This window comes from Serinus canaria, chromosome 10, assembly GCF_022539315.1.
Source record: "Serinus canaria isolate serCan28SL12 chromosome 10, serCan2020, whole genome shotgun sequence".
In the NCBI taxonomy this organism is placed as follows: Eukaryota; Metazoa; Chordata; class Aves; order Passeriformes; family Fringillidae; genus Serinus; species Serinus canaria.
The window spans coordinates 423,990-441,637 of NC_066324.1; the positions used below are offsets into that span (position 1 = coordinate 423,990).

The window sequence follows — 17,648 nt, forward strand, 5'->3', positions numbered from 1 at the left end:
CGAGCTCCCGCGCGGCACAGCGCCCATCTCGCGGGAGGCGCAGCTCGCCGGGGCCCGGAGGAGAGCCGGCGGGGTGCACCGCGCCCGCGGGGCAGTCCCAGAACCCGAACCCCGCGGCTCCCCCCATGCCTGCGGTAACCCTTCCTCCCCTCCGAGCGCTGGACGCTGGAAGGCACGGACAACTTGGGCTGGGTGTCGCTTGGCGGCCATGCGGGTTCCCAGACCCCCGGGGTCCCGGTACTCACAGCCATAGTGGGGCCGGGACACGGCCAGCCCGTCCACGTCCTCCGCCGCCATGGCGCTGCGCTGGGCCGGGGCTAGCGGGAGCTGGGCGCGGCTGTTCCTCTTCCTGCCGCACCGGGTGTGGCGGGGGAGGAGTCGCCCCTCCGCTCTCTCTCTCCCTCTCCCCGCCCCGGCCGCACCCTAGGCGCCCCCGCCACCTTCGGCCGCCGCTGGAGAGAAACGACGAGTTGCGCAGTCCCCCTCCGGCTGGACCCAGCCCCCGGTATAGCTCGGCCCATCCCGTAAACCTGAAGGACCCGGCTTGGCCGCCTTGTCTCTCCCCGGGGTCCCTCCCTTTCACAGGGCCAGCGCCCTGGCCCTGAATCTTCCTGTTAGCCTCATTCTTAACACCCAGCTAAGCTCTCACCTAAACAGCATATGCGGGACAACCTAGGTCAACCTGGTCACGACCCACATCTTGCCCTCGCAGCCCAGCCTTGTGCGCCCAGCCCATATGCGCCCCACTGTGTGCAGTGCAGCCTCATCAGCTCAGCCTCCACTGCCCGGCTGCCTCCCACATGCTGCTTTGCCTAAGCCCTCTTGTCTGCCAGGTTCCCCAGCTACATGCCCTTCACAGTAGCAAAACCTGAATTTGCTGGAAGCAGCCATGCCTTTCCATCTAAACATCTCTACTGACCAAACCGTGGTAACTCACCTGAAATGTCAGCCACAAGTGGAAGCAGGGTCCCCCAAAACAATAGCAATATCCAGCAGCACTGCCACAGGAGAATCACGCCCTGAAAATTTTCTTCCCCTCAGTACAAATTACTGTTGCTTTGCCTATTTCTTGTTCAAGGATCAGAGCAGTGAAAATGCCAGCCACCATGTACCCATTTTAATTAGTCCCATGAATTTCGGTGCTAGGGCATACATTTACTACCTAAGCCCATATTAAGTAATTTGGAAGACCAATAGTCCCTGCTAGGAAAAGCATGACCAGCAGGTAAGGGAGTCAATCAATCATTCTCATCTTCCCAGCTGTGGATTCAGTTTCAGCTTCCCCACTACAAGGAAGATATAGACATAATGGAACAAGTACAGTGAAATTGATTAAGGGTTTGGAGCATCTGACATATGAGGAGAGCACAAGAGAACATGCCAAGAATCAGTGGACAATGGACTGAAAAACATAAAAAGTCCCATTTCAACAAAATAAAAGATATTTGTATTCTGAAGGTGATCCAACACTGGAACAAATTACCTGGAGAAGTTGTGGAGTCTCTGCCCTTGGAGACAGTTCAAGCCTAACTAGGCATAGACCTGGACAAACCTGCTCAAGTTCACCTGGTATTAAGGAAACAAGGTGGGACTAGAGACTTCTAGAGGTCACTTCCAAACTCAATCATTTCATGAGCCCATCAAAAAGTACATTTACTTACTATGTATACTTGGGCAACAAGCAACAGGACAAGAAGACACAGTCTGAAGCTGTGCCAGGGCAGGTTTAGGTTGGACATTATTAAGAATTTCTTTGCAGGAAGCGTGATTAGAGAATGAAATGGGCTGCCAAGGAACATGGTAGAGACATTATCCCTGGAAGTGTTAGAGGAAAGATTGGGCATGGCACTTAGTGCCTTGGTCTAGTTGACAAGGTGGTGTTCAATCCCTGGTTGGACTCAACAGTCTTAGAGAACCTAATTGATTAAAAGAAGATATAATTCAGTGGTTACAGAAATAACTACATTGGGGAATGCCAGACATAAATAAAACAAAAGGTTTTATAATACAGTTAGGGTTCTATTTATTAACATTTGCATTACTTCACATGTGGCCACTTGAAAGTCATGCAATGAGAAGACATTTAAAATAATGTTTATAGGTAGACTGCGGAATGCAGAATTCATTTTGTGCCACAATCCTCCCTCAAAAACATCTTATTCTGATAAAAATAAAACACAATTACTACATATCAAAGAACCTTTCTGAACCTCTTCAAGGTCATATTCAATGGTACCTATAACAGCTCCCTTGATTTAAGATTTCTGGTGTTTGTTATTGACTCTGCAAAATGTGTTTATTAGGAGTTGTGTATTTATTTGTCTAATTTATTGTCTTTCTTGTTCCTTGTCTTTTTTTCCCCTTAATATTGAATGAGCACTAGTCAGATGGCCCTGCAAATATTATAGATACCTATTTTCCCCTCATTTCAAAATTTGAGCAACCAATTCTGTAAAAAAAATCTTGTTTTTCACCTTAATGACTAATCACTAGGCTTCCCAAAGAAAATGAGCACGAAAATCTTTTAAATAAACTACTGTTATCTGTTTTTTTGCAGGTGTTTCCAGACCAAATGTATACTGTGATATTTATGTCAACGATGCATAACAAATGTCTAGCCTAACTCCTCAGTCTTTATTATGATGCTAGGCTAGAAGGTTTATCAACAGAATGATGATTGTTTTATTATACTCATACATTATAAACAATAATGTTGGGGCTCCAAATTTAAACATAAAGCTGTATAGCTACAGACAGTACATGCCCATATTCTTCCTACATTTCAGACCTTATTGTGGCAAGCTGAACCAAATAGAAATTAGATTACCCTTAGGACTAAACAATTCATTTCTTCTAAATGAAGAGTAAAAATGCACATAGAGAAAAACACTGTCAAAAATAGGGGGGGAAATGAAAAAGAGGCTGCTAAAACCCACTTTATTTAATAACTTCATAGTTTTCAAACTAGACAGTTTTGATTAAGAGTACCCGGAATACGACAGGAAGTAAAGCAAAGCAATACATAATAAAGATTGAAAGGTAAAACTGTCACTGATAAAACACAGATAACCTGCGAAACCGATAAAGAAACCTACTGAGGCACACCGAAACCAAGTCCACATGGAAGGTTGCGCATTTTCTGTTGTCCTGGATTGGGACCCCTCGAACAGGCACTTGCCACCAGCTACTCACGTTATTGCACCGTCCTCCTGCCGCGAGCAAAAGCCAACGCGCCTCTGGAGCGGTCAGGCCGTGAGCGGGGCCGCGGCACTCCTCCCCGCCACGACACCTCTCCCCGCGGCACCCCTCTCCCCGCGGCACCTCACGCCATGGCACCCCTCCCCGCGGTACCCCTCTCCCCGCGGCACCTCACGCCATGGCACCCCTCCCCGCGGTACCCCTCAAGCCACAGCACCCCTCCCCGCGGCACCCCTCACGCCGCGCTCCGCCGTGCCGCCCCCGCCGCTGCAGCCCCACCGACCCCTCCCCGGCTCCTCAGCGCCCCCCGCCCGCCGTTCCCGGCAGCCCCCGCGTTGCTCCCGGCAGCCCGCGCGGCCCCGCGCGGCAGGATGATCCACGAACTGCTGCTGGCCCTGAGCGGGTACCCCGGGGCGGCCTTCACCTGGAGCAAGCGCGGCGGCCTCCAGGTGTGGCACGGCTCCGGGCAAAGCCCACCCCCGGCAAAGCCTACCCCGGCCCCCGCCCCGCCTGGTCCCTGCCCCCCACCCTGCGCTGCCCGTCCGTCCGTCACTGCTGTTTCCCCTTCCAGGTGTCTCAGGAGCTGCCGTTTCTGCACCCCAGCGAGACCAGCGTCCTGAACCGGCTCTGCCGCCTCGGCACCGACTACATTCGCTTCGCCGAATTCGTGGAGCAGTACACGGGACACGTACAGCAGCAGGTAGGGCCGCCGGGCCGAGGTATTTCCCGGGGAGAGCGTGGCAGGTGCCAGTAAGGCCAAGCTGCCCAGGATACAGGAGTGGCCCGTGGCCCATACTCGCGCTCGCACCGAGCAGAGCTGCAGAAAGCTCTCTGCGATGCTTGTAAGGGGGGGTAGAGAGCAATGAAGAATGAATCAAATGTAAAATCTTATTCTTGGGGAAGTCTTGTAATAATTTCTAACCACAGCAGACTGGCCAGGGTTTGTCAGTTGAGCGGGATGCTCATGACTATCTCCTTATGATTTGCGAAGACCCTTGAGATCCAAGAGGCACACCTAAGTGAAAAGAAGCACTGGTACCAGTTGCTTCCAGCACTTTCATAGGTCCACAAAAGAGCTAAATATAAGTCTTTTCAAGTAACTCTCATTGTGACAAGGTTGTTTTGTTTTTCTGATCACTTTGTGGTGAGCTAAGGTGCATTTCAGCATGTTCTGAGCACTGACTACTGCTGCGATACTGCACAGATACTATGTTACTCTTCAGACTTGCAGAGGATGCTGATGCAGATTTTATTGTTTGGTTTCAGGATCACCATCCATCTCAGCAAAACCAGAGTGGATTGCATGGCATTTATTTGAGAGCCTTCTGCACAGGTCTTGATTCAGTGCTGCAGCCTTATCGACAGGCACTACTTGACCTAGAACAAGAGGTAAAGGAGAGAGATACAGAAGAGGCTGTAGTGCGGCTGACGGATTGTAAAAACTTGTCATTTCTGCAATTAATATATGAGTAGTAGTTTCTAAGATGAAATAAGGTATTTTCCTTTCCACATTAGGGATGCCTTCCAAATTATTCCTGTGAGATGCCATTGTAAATTACATTTCATCCTATTAAGTGTTGTCCCCTCTTCCTTGAGTTCAGTAAGGGCTGCATCTTTGTCAGAGCCCAGTGCTGTCCCAGACTGTTGTGGCTTCTGTTTTTAGTTTTAGAGGTTTTGATTAATCTCTGCTAGACTAGTAGCTGTCATACCTTGGGTAGCATCACCATCCTGTGGTTGTGATAATTAATCTTCATTAATTGCTTTATCTTTATAGTTTCTGGCTGACCCACATCTTTCCATCTCACATGTTAATTACTCCTTGGACCAGGTATGTCAAGTTATTAAGGAGGTAGTGTTCTTTGCTTGCTCTTATCCCTCTTTGAGTCTAATAAGAAAGTGGGTGGGATAAATGAAGCTTATTCCATCATATTATGCCGTTTCTGTCTAATGCCTCTACATTTGTAGTCCTTTAATCATGCTCAGAGGATCACCTGCACTTCAACACAAAACTAAGGTCCTCCACCTTGACCCTCACACATGCCTCACTGACTGTGTTTAGCCTGAACTACTGCTGGCATATAGTAACTTTGTGCATCTTGGTCCAGTGAAGGGAAGATATCCTGGAGATTTGCATGTCATGTTTCTAATTTGTGAGGAAACACAGATAATAGTTATATTAAATTATTGTGTTCAGCTGCTGCCCAGTTACTCAAGTACATTTTTTTTCTCTCTTCTTTACATAACAACCTAAATCAATATTTCACTTGTTCTGCAGTTTCAGTTACTCTTCCCCTCTGTGATGGTCATGGTGGAACAGATCAAAACTCAGAAGGTATAGTAAAATTGCAGCTAGTTTCTCTTAACAGATTTTCTCTTTAACTGATAAAGTAATTTCTGCCCCCATCCCAGACTTCTAATACTAGAAAATAATGTAGTAATGGATGCCCTATTACTTGTTCTACTGTAAGTATTGAGGCTATTTTACAAATTCATTTACACTGTATTTGAATTTTCCCTTATCCCATAGGCTTTGATGTCTTGAATTTTATAGGACAGGATGCTAGTGGTTGGAATTTTTCTTATCTGAATCTGTTTTTTCTGGCTGTTGCCTGAAATAAAAAAGGCAGAGGCTAATGTTTTAAGAATCCAGAGATGCTTACATTTTTTTTAAAGGAAAGTATTGAGGGAAGCTTGAGCGCAGAGCCACACATAGAAGGCCTTTATAATCACTACATGCAGCATGTTACACCTTTCTTTCTGTAAGACTTGTTCAGTTTGTGAAGGCATTTTTTTGTAGCTGAAAGTGTAATGTTTAAATGTATAAAAAGGTCAATACATATCTAAATAACAGACCTAGTCTAACCTTTTCTTTCTGCAGATTCATGGGTGCCAGATATTGGAGACAGTCCACAAACATAGCTGTGGGGGGTTGCCTCCTGTTCGCAGTGCTCTTGAGAAGTATGTAGATCCAGTAAAATTATTACTTTATTCTTCTGGAGTTAGTGTCAAACTAACTGTTTCTTACTTGTTGAAACAGTACATGCAAAACAGCCTTGTATGGTATAAAAGTAGGAGTAGCATGCAGGGAAAAACTGTCACCGTCCTCATCATTTATCTAAAGCAGGCTTGTGGTGAGAATTAAGCCATTCTCCATGCTTTAGAAAACTTCAGACCCAGGTTTTTCTTCTTTGTTTTGCCTATCACTGATCTTTGATCCTTCAAAATGATAAATGTGACTGTGTGAGTGCTGTGATGTTTGTATGTCCTTGTGGAGAAAGTCAAACTACTTAAAATGTCCTTTTGAGTAGAAACAGCAACCATTGCAGACTTATACCTCTGGTATACTAGCAGATTTCCATAGAGAAGCCACATATTCAGAGGATATGTTAGCTTAGTTTTGCACCTTCTTGTCCACCTTTCTTTGTTAAAAAAAAAAAAAAAAAAAAGATATACCATGTTAGGCATTTGGTACTTGGCACACTGCCTGGCTGACCAACTGGACTTTCTGGAACAACATACAATGAGGTTTTGATTATTGTGTGCAAAGGCCTGACTGACTGTTTCACTTGACCTCAGGATTCTGGCTGTGTGTCATGGAGTCATGTATAAGCAGCTCTCTGCCTGGATGCTGCATGGATTGCTACTAGACCAACATGAAGAGTTCTTTATCAAACAAGGTCCCTCTTCGGGAAATGTCCCTAGCCAACCTGAAGAAGATGACGATGACTTAGGAATTGGGGGGCTTACAGGAAAACAGCTACGAGAGCTGCAGGACCTGGTAAGATCTACGAGTCATAACTTGGCATCTTTGGTTCTTAGTGAACTAAAGAAGATGCGTATTGTACTCTACTTTGGTGCAAACTATGCTAGACTAGACATATACTGAAACCTTCTAGGATGGTAAATTGAAATAATAGTGTAATAGGTTGCTGCTAGGCCAATGGGACAGAACCTATTGTTTGGCACAGCTGGATAACCCCATGGCAGAAAGCCCTATAGATGGAATCTGTGTAGATGCTGATGTCAAGTAATGGGAACTGCTGCATGCCCACTGCTCTTGACTGACTGGTTCCTCATTCCTTATGGTCAACACTGTGATCTGTTTAGCATAGGCATTGGTGGTAATGTGAGCAGTTGCAAGGAACAGGGTGTGGGGAGCTTGGCTGTTGATTTGATTTGCACACTTTCTATGGGCAGCTGGGTCAGGTGCCTTTCTTGCACAACCATTAGTTGTGCAAATGTTATGTAACAGGTTAATGCTACTGACATTACTGGTAGAAAATGTGTTATGTGAGTATCAAAGAACTGCTAAGCAAGGGAGCAACCTGCCAGCAACTAGTGAAATGTGGTAATGCTTCCTGTAGATGCTATACCATTCAAGTGCCCTTTTGCAAAGCACCTTTCTCAATGGAGCAGTCTTCCACACTGAGCATTTGAATAGTGTCTAAATAGAGAATAGTGTGGAGCAAGTTCAACTCTAAATTTATCCTCTAGTTAATGGTGAGAAAACATTTCCTGGGCATTTATGGAGTTAGTGTGGTGCATGCAGTTTTGCTGTGACTACACAGAAACTCTGTGTTGCATACTAATTGAGTGCCCTGTGCCAACAGTCTCTGCTAAAAACGGACCACACCCATAGAAAAACAGGGAAAACCTTTAAAAGGCAGTTAGTGGAAAAATCTGTTATTTCACTATATTGGATAAAGAAAGTGAAAATTGTTGAGTATTCTAGGTCTATAGTGGAAATTTTAGACTAAGCAACTTCTTTCTTCAGTATTATCAACTAACAGTGTTGGCAGTTCTTCAGTCAAAGAGTAAAATAAAAACTCTTGAGTTTTAGTGGAATAGATCGATTAAAATACTTGGGTATTGCCTCATCTAAAAGCGTTGCTAGAATCTTAAGAATTGCCAACCTCTTAACATCAGTATACAAATTTTTACTGAATTCTCCTATTGAAATGAAGAATTTTGTAGATGGCAAACATTCTCAAAACTGTGGGTGGTTTTTACTGGATTGTGGACTGAAACTAATTCTCCAGTAACAAGAAAGCCAGATGAGATTGTTAATATTGCTTTCCTGAAGGAAGATCTTGCCTCCATACTTGGAGTTCCTTATTAACATTCAGAAAAAAATTAGTAACTTACTGTATTGGTCTAAAACAGCTTTCACGGAAACTGAGAAAATTGCCTTGTCTTTGCTAGCAAGCCTTTGTATCTTTATCCTATTTGCTCACTAATGGAGGTGTTTATATTTGGCCTGTATCACAAGTGTTCTAACAGTGTTGAAACATAGGAATGGGTGTAGGGGAGGATTATTTTTGGTAATGCTAGTTAACATTTTTATGTCAGCAAAAGACTGATGTAATGCATTTGCAATAATACTCTTTTTTGTTATGTAACATAACTCTTTAATACAGTCAATTTGTTGCTGTTCCACAAAGTTTTAGCATTTTTCCCCCCCTTCTGCTGCACTCTGATGGAAGCAATATCTCCAGGGAGATCTGCTAGCTTACCAGAAGTATAAGGAAGATTACTGGCTTACTTAAATGATACAAATCAGTTCTGCTACCTTTCTGCTTACTTCCAGTGCTCTTAAATGCCCCCTCACACACACACCCCTTTATACACCTTTTCTATCTGGTTTTCTGACATTGTTTTGCACTTGATTTCTTTTCCCTGGTGTCTCTGGCAGCGCTTGATTGAGGAGGAGAACATGTTAGCTCCATCTCTAAAGCAGTTTTCTTTGAGAGTAGAAATGCTGCCTTCATACATTCCTGTACGGGTTGCTGAGAAGATCCTCTTTGTGGGAGAATCTGTTCAGATGTTTGAGAATCAGAATGTTAACCTGACCAGAAAAGGTAAGGAACATCTTTCTTGCAACCTTTGCTCAGTTATGAGTGACTGACATGTAGTTTCCAAAATGCCATATTAACAAATTCCTTAAGTCACTGACTCTTGGCCGTTATTCTTCAGACTATATGGATAGTTGTGCCAGGACAGAGCAGTAGTCCCAGTGTTCTGTTTCTGATTGATTCCAAGGGAGAGGTGTAAGAACAGGATGAGTAGATAATGCTTTCCAAACATAGTCTCCAAGTTTCCAGCAGCAAGACACCATGTGATTTACTCTGGATAAAGCAATTGAAAAAGCCTTGTTTTCTTTTCAGTTTGCATCCCTCTCCCTAAAGGCAGCAAACAGACACATCTTGCTCTGAGTGTATATGTTACAGAATGGTGTCATGGGATTAACTTGCATCCACAAACATGAGAGATTCACTTGCAAGGTGATTCCAAAGTTGCTATGAAAGACAAATTATATGGAGCCTTAAAGATGGCAAGGGAGAGAAATTTCTAGCTGATGGTTCACTTTGAGACCTTGAAAAGTTTACATTGAGGCTGATTTGGGAAATATAGTCCTACGCCAATGGGGGAGGACTGCTGTGGTGGCTCTACCTTGAGCATGCCTATGCTAAAGTACTTAAATTACTTGAGTCACATTACAGTACAAAGGACCGATTCAGGTGGACTGTTTTCTTGCAGTAGCAGAAGCAAGGGGAAAAAAAATTGGTCTTCTGGCTCAGTTGGTTAAAAACCCACAAAGTTCCCAAGTTCAGGCAGTAAGATAGATTTGAAAGGGGCAGGGGTATGGGGAGACCCAAACCAGTTGGATAATGTTGCAGAAAAGTTTGTGGGTTTGAAGATCTAGCTCAGTCCTCAAAAAAGAGCTTTTAGCAGCAACCATTTATGTAGAAAATATTTGGGGGTTTTACTGATAGCACAGCACTGCCGAGGCAGTGTTGTTCCTGTGTTTTGTCTGCACATCTCCAAATGGCATCCCTTTTTACTCTCTGAAATTCTTCTCATGGCTGCACAGGCTCCATCCTAAAAAACCAGGAGGACACTTTCGCAGCAGAGCTACATCGACTCAAGCAGCAACCACTTTTTAGTTTGGTGGACTTTGAATCAGTGGTTGACTGGATACGGAGCACCGTTGCTGAGGTGAGCATCCTAGGAAGGGTAACTACTATGCAGGCTAAGAAGCTTTTAAGTTTTGTGAAGGTCTTGGAAGAAGAGGGCTTATCAGTGCCAGTGATTGAACAAATATGTCAATGGTGCAGCTGTTCTAACTGGTCTCGGAGCTTTGTGTAAACCAAACTTGTAGTGACAAAAGGACATTAACAAACACTATGCTCTTTCATGAGGGAAAGAAGAGAATTTTGTTGGTTTTTTTTTTTTTTTTTCACTTGAAATTATTTCAGAACTTTTAATTTGTTTTCAGCATAATAGATGGCATCTTGCTGTGCACATGCTTTGGCAATTTTTAATCCTTTTTTCACTTGGGGCAGGGAGGAGAACCTAAGAAAATGGGGAGGTTAGAGAATCAAGAACAAAGCTGAGGTAGAACTGGTTTCATAGGAATTTGCATTTTTTTGTCACAGGTCTTCAGGTTTCTTAGGCAGAGTTTTTTGCCAATATATACTAAGATTTTTAACTGGTAGCATGGGCTGCTACACAGGACTCTGACTGTGTTCTCTTGTACTTTATATAGCATTTTGTATAGGTGCTCTTTTTGTATGCATCGCAAGTATTTTTAAACAGCAGCTACTGTTCTCTCTGAATTATCTCTCAGGCCGAGATAATCCTGAGGGGAGGTTTCTATTGTTTCATTTGATTTTTGTTTCTTCACTAGCATCTTTGGAAACTGATGGTGGAGGAATCAGATCTACTAGGACAACTGAAGGTAATGCAACTGCTAGTTTATTTTTGCTAAAGCAGCTCTTTCTTCCCTTCTTTCTTTCTGTTTAATACTTTACTGCCTTACACTCTGGGCTTTCTTCATTTAAGTAAAGCTGTTTTCACTTTCCAGTCTCAAGATTGAGCATACACTGATAGAACTTGGCCAAAGACAGAGTTAGAGGGGTATGTGTACTTTACATCTTGAAGCAAACGCAGCATAGACTTTTTGGTCAGTGAATGAAATTCAGAGCTCTCCAGGTGTGTTTAGAAACAGCACTTATCCAAATAATAAAAATGGGTGCTGTCAGCTAGGATGCTTAAAATTTCTGCTCAGTTTTTGGTATGTTAAGTACAACAAATTTATCTCCACAGATTATAAAAGACTTTTACCTTTTGGGAAGAGGTGAGCTGTTTCAGGCTTTCATTGACACCGCACAGCACATGTTGAAGACACCACCTACAGCTGTAACTGAACATGGTGAGTGTTGCTTATTTGCTTACCAAACTGGCCTCATTGTAGTATAGCAGGGAAGTGGTAAGCCATGTCCAGTACAGAAGAGTTTTATCTTAACTCTCTAGTTTTGAAACTACAGCACTTGCGACTTAGAATGTCTCAGAGAGTGAGTGAAAACAATCTCTCAGAAACCTTGTGATGGCAGGTATTTGAAACTGGAATTAAAAGAAAAGAGTGTCAATAGTGCATCAATTTTGTCTTTTAGGACCAAGAGTAAATAATTAATGGGTGCAAAATTAGTATTAGCTGCATCATCTTGTGCTGATACATGTTCTCTTGTTGTCAGATGTCAACATTGCATTTCAGCAGTCTGCTCATAAGGTACTGTTAGATGACGACAACCTTCTTCCTCTTCTTCACTTAACCATTGAGTATCATGGAAAGGAACATAAAGGTATCTACTTGCATCTTTAGAAGTAAATTAAGAGGGGAGATGGTGACCTTATTTTTAAATCAATTACTTACCCTTCTCTCAAGTTAAAGAAATACTAATTTTGTTCCCTTTACTGCCCTATATGATGGCCTAGACTACTTTGGCTCTTCTTAATTCTGTTCTTTCCCTTTTCCTTCTTGCACTGACTGAGAAGATAACATAATTCAGCACCTTACTTGTTTTTAGATAATTCTCAGACTCGTGAAGGGCCTTCCCGGGAATTATCTCCACGTGAAGCCCCCACATCCGGATGGGCAGCTCTGGGCCTTTCTTACAAAGTTCAATGGCCACTGCACATTCTTTTTACCCCTGCTGTTCTCGAGAAGTAAGTACTAGGTATGATCTTTCTATATTCATCTCTGTGTTCCCTGATGTGAGGCATTCACTGGTGTGTTGGGGGATTTTATTCTCTATGGAGAGAAAGGTAGAGCTATTGCTCCCTGAACCTTAAAATGGTTCGTTCCACTTACTCATATTGAAAGTACTTGTAATGACAGTAAGACCTGCAAGATGCTGACAGAGCTGCACCAATTTACAAACAGCACTACTTAAACAGTGTTTTCATTGACAGCTCCCCTCCTTACACTGAAACTAACTTCATTTTTTTAGGTCAGTAATCAATACAAGCAGAAATCTTACTCTACAAGATGTGCCATGGGGCACATGAGCCATGACCTGACTGGCCCTAACTATTGGCAGTCACCTCCTGTTTCTTTTTCCAGTCTTGCATTGTTACATTCTCCAGTAACTCCAGTACTCCAGTAAGAGAGGAAGATTTTAGTCTTAAACAACTTTGTACTTTTTGATTGTAGGTACAACGTTGTGTTTAAATACCTGCTGAGTGTGCGACGAGTCCAGGCTGAGCTGCAGCACTGCTGGGCTCTCCAGATGCAACGTAAACACCTGAAATCTAATAGAACAGATGCCATCAAGTGGCGTCTGAGGGATCACATGGCTTTCCTTGTGGACAATCTTCAGTATTATCTGCAGGTCAGTATTACAGAGAAAGATAAACTGTCAGTTAATCAGAAACTGGCAGAAATGCATGGAGGGAGCACTGAATACCTATCTCAGGTTTCTGATTCCTTGTCCCTTAAGGAAATCAGGATTTCTTTTGCAAGTCTAGAGCTTCCTCCAAGTTCTCAGACTATGCTACAATTACAAAGTTTTTGGACTTGTGAATCAGTGTAATGGAGGAGTTCTTTAGTAGCTCTCTAATGCTACTAAATGGTAGAGAAACCACTCATCTCTGAAGGACCATCATTAAGATAGCATCCTGGTTCCTTCTGTGGCCTCTTTAAGTAAACTCTACTTTGAGTTAAGTTTTGGGCTTTTTTGATTGGTTGGTTTGGTTTTTAAAGAATTGAGAGGGAGCCTGGATTTCTAAATTCTCCACAGTGATCTGGCTGAACTCTTGCACTGCAGCCTTTGCCCTAAGATTCCAAATAGTATCTCCCAGTATAAAATTCAGAAATTACTACAATCAAATACCTTTGTCTACATGGTAGCTATATACCTTTCCATAGTTAAAGAAAAAGATCATTCCCCTTTCTACTTAGATATTACTTAGGCATCAAAAAATGTTGCATACCTCACATTATGTACTACTCTTGTACATAATTCATTCATCAGCCAGAGAGAAGGGGATCCTCAGCCTCTAACCTAAGGGTAGCAATAAGGAAAGTAAGTTTCTTATTCCAAACTTCTGGCTGGTCTGAAGCACTCCCAGTTCCTCAAACCACTAATGAGGTGTCTTCACATACTCATCAGGTCGATGTACTGGAGTCTCAGTTCTCACAGCTTCTGCAGCAGATAAATGCCACAAGAGATTTTGAGAGTATACGATTGGCTCATGATCATTTCCTAAGTAATTTGTTGGCTCAGTCTTTCATCCTTCTAAAACCTGTAAGTAGGTCTTGTTTTCACCTTTTTCTACCAATTATCCAAGTGCCCTAAGAAACACTGCTTTTTGAACAGGTATGACAAATCGCATCTTTTAAAACAGATCAGTGATAATCTCCTGCAGACTGCAGACTACAATTCTAGGAGTTAGGCAGGTATGAACTATAACTGCTAATTGAATTAAGATCTTCTAATTTACAGTTGGTGAGTGTGAACGCTGTATTCCTGGCAATTCTAAGTCAAGCTTATTTCAGTGTTCAGTTAACCTTAATAATTTGTATTTTATCACTATGTTTTTATCACAGGCTATATTATTAAAGAAGAATTAATAAGCATAGTGCTGGGAACTGTATTCCTTGAGGGATTCATACTGATATGCGTTAGACTAGGAAAAATTCCCTTTTCTACTTAAGAGAAAAAAATAGTTGAGAAGATCCTGAGTGGACTTAGGACTCATTAAAAAAAAAAAAAGGAAAAAAATGTTAGAAGTATTTTTATAAACAGCCTCACAAAAACATCTGCAAACAAGGTTAGTTTCAATGAAACACAACGTCTCTGTGCTCATCTGTGAGGTTATTATAGAATAAAGGTATCAGAATAGTAATTACCCAGTCAGATAACTGATACGATGCAAATTCCTAGTTTAGCCAACAGTGAAACCAAAGCCTTGAACCACAGGTCTTGTTGGTCTTTATCCTGCCTGCTTAATGCCAAAGCTGCAGTGATGACCTGCTGGCTGGATAGAGAAGCCCGTGTGCAACTCCTGTGCCTATCTGGATGGTTCATGCCAATTGCTGTTTTCCCAGAAAAGTCAGCAAAAGGTTGTGGGAGAGGCAGAGGGGAGATGCAGCATAAAATTTAAATCCTTTTTCCACTGAAAACATTTTAAAAAATGCTGCATCAGTATCTTCCTTCCTGACTAAAAAATACAGTATCAGCAACATGTTTGTTATGAATGCTACAACTTTTCTGCTTTCTATCTGTGTACAAACTCTGTTTCAACTATTAATTTGTACTTTTTATTCTGTGTAGGTTTTCCACTGCTTAAATGAAATTCTGGATCTTTGTCATAGCTTTTGTTCTCTGGTCAGTCAGAATCTGGGTCCCTTAGATGAACGGGGAGCCGCACAACTCAGTATTTTGGTGAAGGTGAATCTATGTTTCTGTGGATCTGTTCTCCTTGCATGTAGACATTTGCCTAAGCAGCTATCTTGGCTTTAAAAGCTCTAGAACAAGTGCGAGTGTAAGCCAAGACATTCTATGTAAGTGCTTGTAATTATTTTACCTAATCAGCTTTTCCTGAGTTGGAAATTCTGTGTGCACAGAGAGGCAGAACAGGGGCAGATAATGGAATAGAAAGGAGGCAGAGGTTGGTACCTCTACCCCTACTTTTGTATAACTGTTAAAGGCTGTTAAAGGACTGGGTAGGCAGAAACAGAGATGAGATGCTTGTTTTCCTTCTCCTCTGAGAAGGCCCAGAACTGACATCTTTAAATTTGTAGGGATTCAGTCGTCAGTCATCACTTCTCTTCAAGATTCTCTCTAGTGTTCGCAATCATCAGATAAACTCTGACTTAGCTCAACTGCTGCTACGCTTGGATTATAACAAATATTACACCCAGGCTGGAGGAACCTTGGGCAGGTAGGAATATCTTGAGGGTTGCTTGTAGCATTATCCTGAGGTACTTGAAGTACAAAGCCATTTTTTATTGATGGCTTCTAATTATTTTGACTTACACTAAGTGTTAATAAATACTATGACAGAAAAGTAACAAATCAGCATACGGTAATTTATGGGTTTCGTATGCTTTCTTCCCATTGAGTTTCTTTTGGCAGAAAGTTGAACAAGCTGCTAGCTCATATTGGCCAGAAAATGCTGGTGTGGGTTGGCAAAGGGAATTACTTTCAACATGTAGCTAATACTGTACCTTTCTCTTGCAGTTTTGGAGTTTAAGCACTAAAGGCCTTTGCTTCAGGCTGTGACTAGTGATGCATCAAGCACTGGAGACTGGTGCTCTTGGACAGTTGGAGAGTTTGCGCTCAAATTTTTCTTTGTAGCTGGCTTTTGCCTGATGAAATGCTGTTTCACAGGGAATTGGCAGGAATTGCCTCTTACATGAGGCTGCCCAGCAATTACAGAAAGCTATTCCATTTCTTCTGAACTCATTAAAATATGCTTTCTGCAGCCCTGCATATACTTATTAGTATTTCCAGGGAGGCAATCTGAACCTCTTCAGAAAGTGAAAAACCAGAATTAGATGTCTGGACTCTTCAGCTGGACTGTGTTCCACTTCAGATTTGAGTATGGAGGAATTAATCCTGTTCTTGGCTACAACTGAAGTTTTGGCTGTATTCAGAAGTTCCACTTGTGTAGTAAGCTGATTTACAGTAAAGAATATCTGCTAATCAAACACCACCAGGTAAATGAAGCAGTAGCAATTTTCAATTGAGGTGAAGGGGGAGGGAAGAAGAAATAGATTTTTTTTAGTCTCTTCTCATGCAGTGCACTAGTCTAGTATATGTGCATAGGTCATGGAGACACTGCGGATATTATATGCTTTCTCTATACAATTTAATAGTTTGTGCTAAAATTACACTTGCCAAGACAGGAGCTTTGCCCTGTTTGAGTAGAAAGCGCCCTCTGCTGGCAGGAAAATGGTAAGGAGATGCTTGGCTGAGACGTTCACCTGTGCTGTTCTCATTCCAGACTATTTAGAATGCTACTAATGACTACCCTACTGAACCCAAATAAAAATATCTTGTCGTGCAATTATATGGAGTATTGCCAATGTCTGCACCCCAATGCACAGGGAATAGCATGACATGGCCTTGTCTGTCACTGAAGAGCAGGATCTGGCAGGAACTCTTCCCCTTTACTAAGATTTCCTAGCCTTGCTATAAAGAACAGACCATCTTGATGCAAGTGCATTTGAATGACTGGCAAAAGAGAAGCCTCCAGTCCATCACTGGGGTGTTGTTTTAGGTTTCCCAGTTTGAACACAAATGCTGCCAGGAAACCAGCCTTTCCCTCAAAGGTTTGGTATTTGCACACAGCTGCAGCTCACACTGAAGTTATATGTCCTTGGGGGGAAAAAAAATCCTCTCTGCTCACTCAGGAAGACACAGTAACAGCAGCCAGCAAGTGTAAGACCTGGCACCTTCCACACATTACAGCTGTTTATGGTAAGCTCACCTGACACAAGGTTTAAAAGCCCTTGACCATGGAAAAAGCTAGAAAGCTAGAGAAAGTGTTGAAGTTTGGATGTGGGATTTATAGACCAACACAGTCAAACTGAGCCATGAAATGATAAAGAAATACACACTGAAAAAAACTACACTTTTGAAGCAAGGGACTAAAGATTGTGTGAGGATGGAGGGAGGGCTTCAGCCTATAGCACTGTTTGAGTGAAGAGCTTTTGCCTTTATACCAGCCGACTACTAAGATGTGAATGCAGCAGCTCAAAAGGAGATTATTTATCCCATTACCGTTTAAAGATACACAACACTTACATACTCTTTGTAGCTCAGTCTCCTAGTAGTTTAGTTGTCCAAGATTCTTGTGTCTATCTCTAGCACTCACTTCAGCAGCACCTTAATGAAATTCATAGAAAATAACAACTGGAGCAAACTGCAGGAATACACAACATGGTATTCTTCCCAACAAGCAGAAATGCTACGGCCCTGAACTTCTGCTAATGGAAAACACCCTTCCTCTATAACTGACTTTGTGTTACCTCAGGCTTTACTCAAAGCAGAATATTAGTGATATTCAGCTCAGAGAAATGTAAGCATTTCTTTTTTTCTCTGCATTCCTTTCCTGAAGCCATTGCCCTGAATAAGTTTAGATAAATGAGCAGTACCAGCAGC

General features: G+C 42.6%; 2 protein-coding genes across 5 annotated transcripts in view; one reads left to right on the forward strand and one right to left on the reverse strand.

Annotated features, from left to right (window-relative positions):
- Positions 1–399, reverse strand: part of IQGAP1 (IQ motif containing GTPase activating protein 1) — a 51,228-nt gene extending 50,829 nt beyond the window's left edge. For both annotated transcript variants that reach the window (XM_050978565.1, XM_050978564.1), the window contains exon 1: positions 246–399. In XM_050978565.1, coding sequence (XP_050834522.1) covers positions 246–297 — 52 coding nt within the window. In that variant the 5' untranslated portion in view covers positions 298–399. The remainder of the gene's footprint in view (positions 1–245) is intronic.
- Positions 400–3,534: 3,135 nt separating this feature from the next.
- Positions 3,535–16,554, forward strand: TUBGCP4 (tubulin gamma complex associated protein 4). Of its 3 annotated transcripts, XM_009090085.4 has the most exons (18): positions 3,535–3,647; positions 3,770–3,898; positions 4,465–4,587; positions 4,973–5,026; positions 5,474–5,530; positions 6,077–6,156; positions 6,775–6,976; positions 8,891–9,056; positions 10,070–10,194; positions 10,886–10,936; positions 11,305–11,410; positions 11,733–11,840; positions 12,066–12,204; positions 12,692–12,869; positions 13,650–13,784; positions 14,814–14,930; positions 15,284–15,423; positions 15,723–16,554. In XM_009090085.4, the coding sequence occupies exons 1-18, from the start codon at positions 3,570–3,572 to the stop codon at positions 15,733–15,735; spliced, it is 2,001 nt and encodes a 666-aa protein (XP_009088333.1). In that variant the 5' UTR covers positions 3,535–3,569; the 3' UTR covers positions 15,736–16,554. The 3 variants fall into 3 exon arrangements, with proteins under 3 accessions (XP_009088333.1, XP_050834302.1, XP_050834303.1); XM_050978345.1 differs by lacking the exon at positions 15,284–15,423; XM_050978346.1 differs by lacking the exon at positions 14,814–14,930.
- The last annotated feature ends 1,094 nt before the right edge of the window (positions 16,555–17,648 follow it).

Bases quoted from the DNA above. Each gene is read 5' to 3' on its own strand.
- TUBGCP4 (XM_009090085.4), top strand. From the start codon at position 3,570: ATGATCCACGAACTGCTGCTGGCCCTGAGCGGGTACCCCGGGGCGGCC. The intron at 3,648-3,769 runs GTGTGGCACGGC...TTCCCCTTCCAG, and splicing joins GCAAGCGCGGCGGCCTCCAG to GTGTCTCAGGAGCTGCCGTT. The intron at 6,977-8,890 runs GTAAGATCTACG...TGTCTCTGGCAG, and splicing joins TACGAGAGCTGCAGGACCTG to CGCTTGATTGAGGAGGAGAA.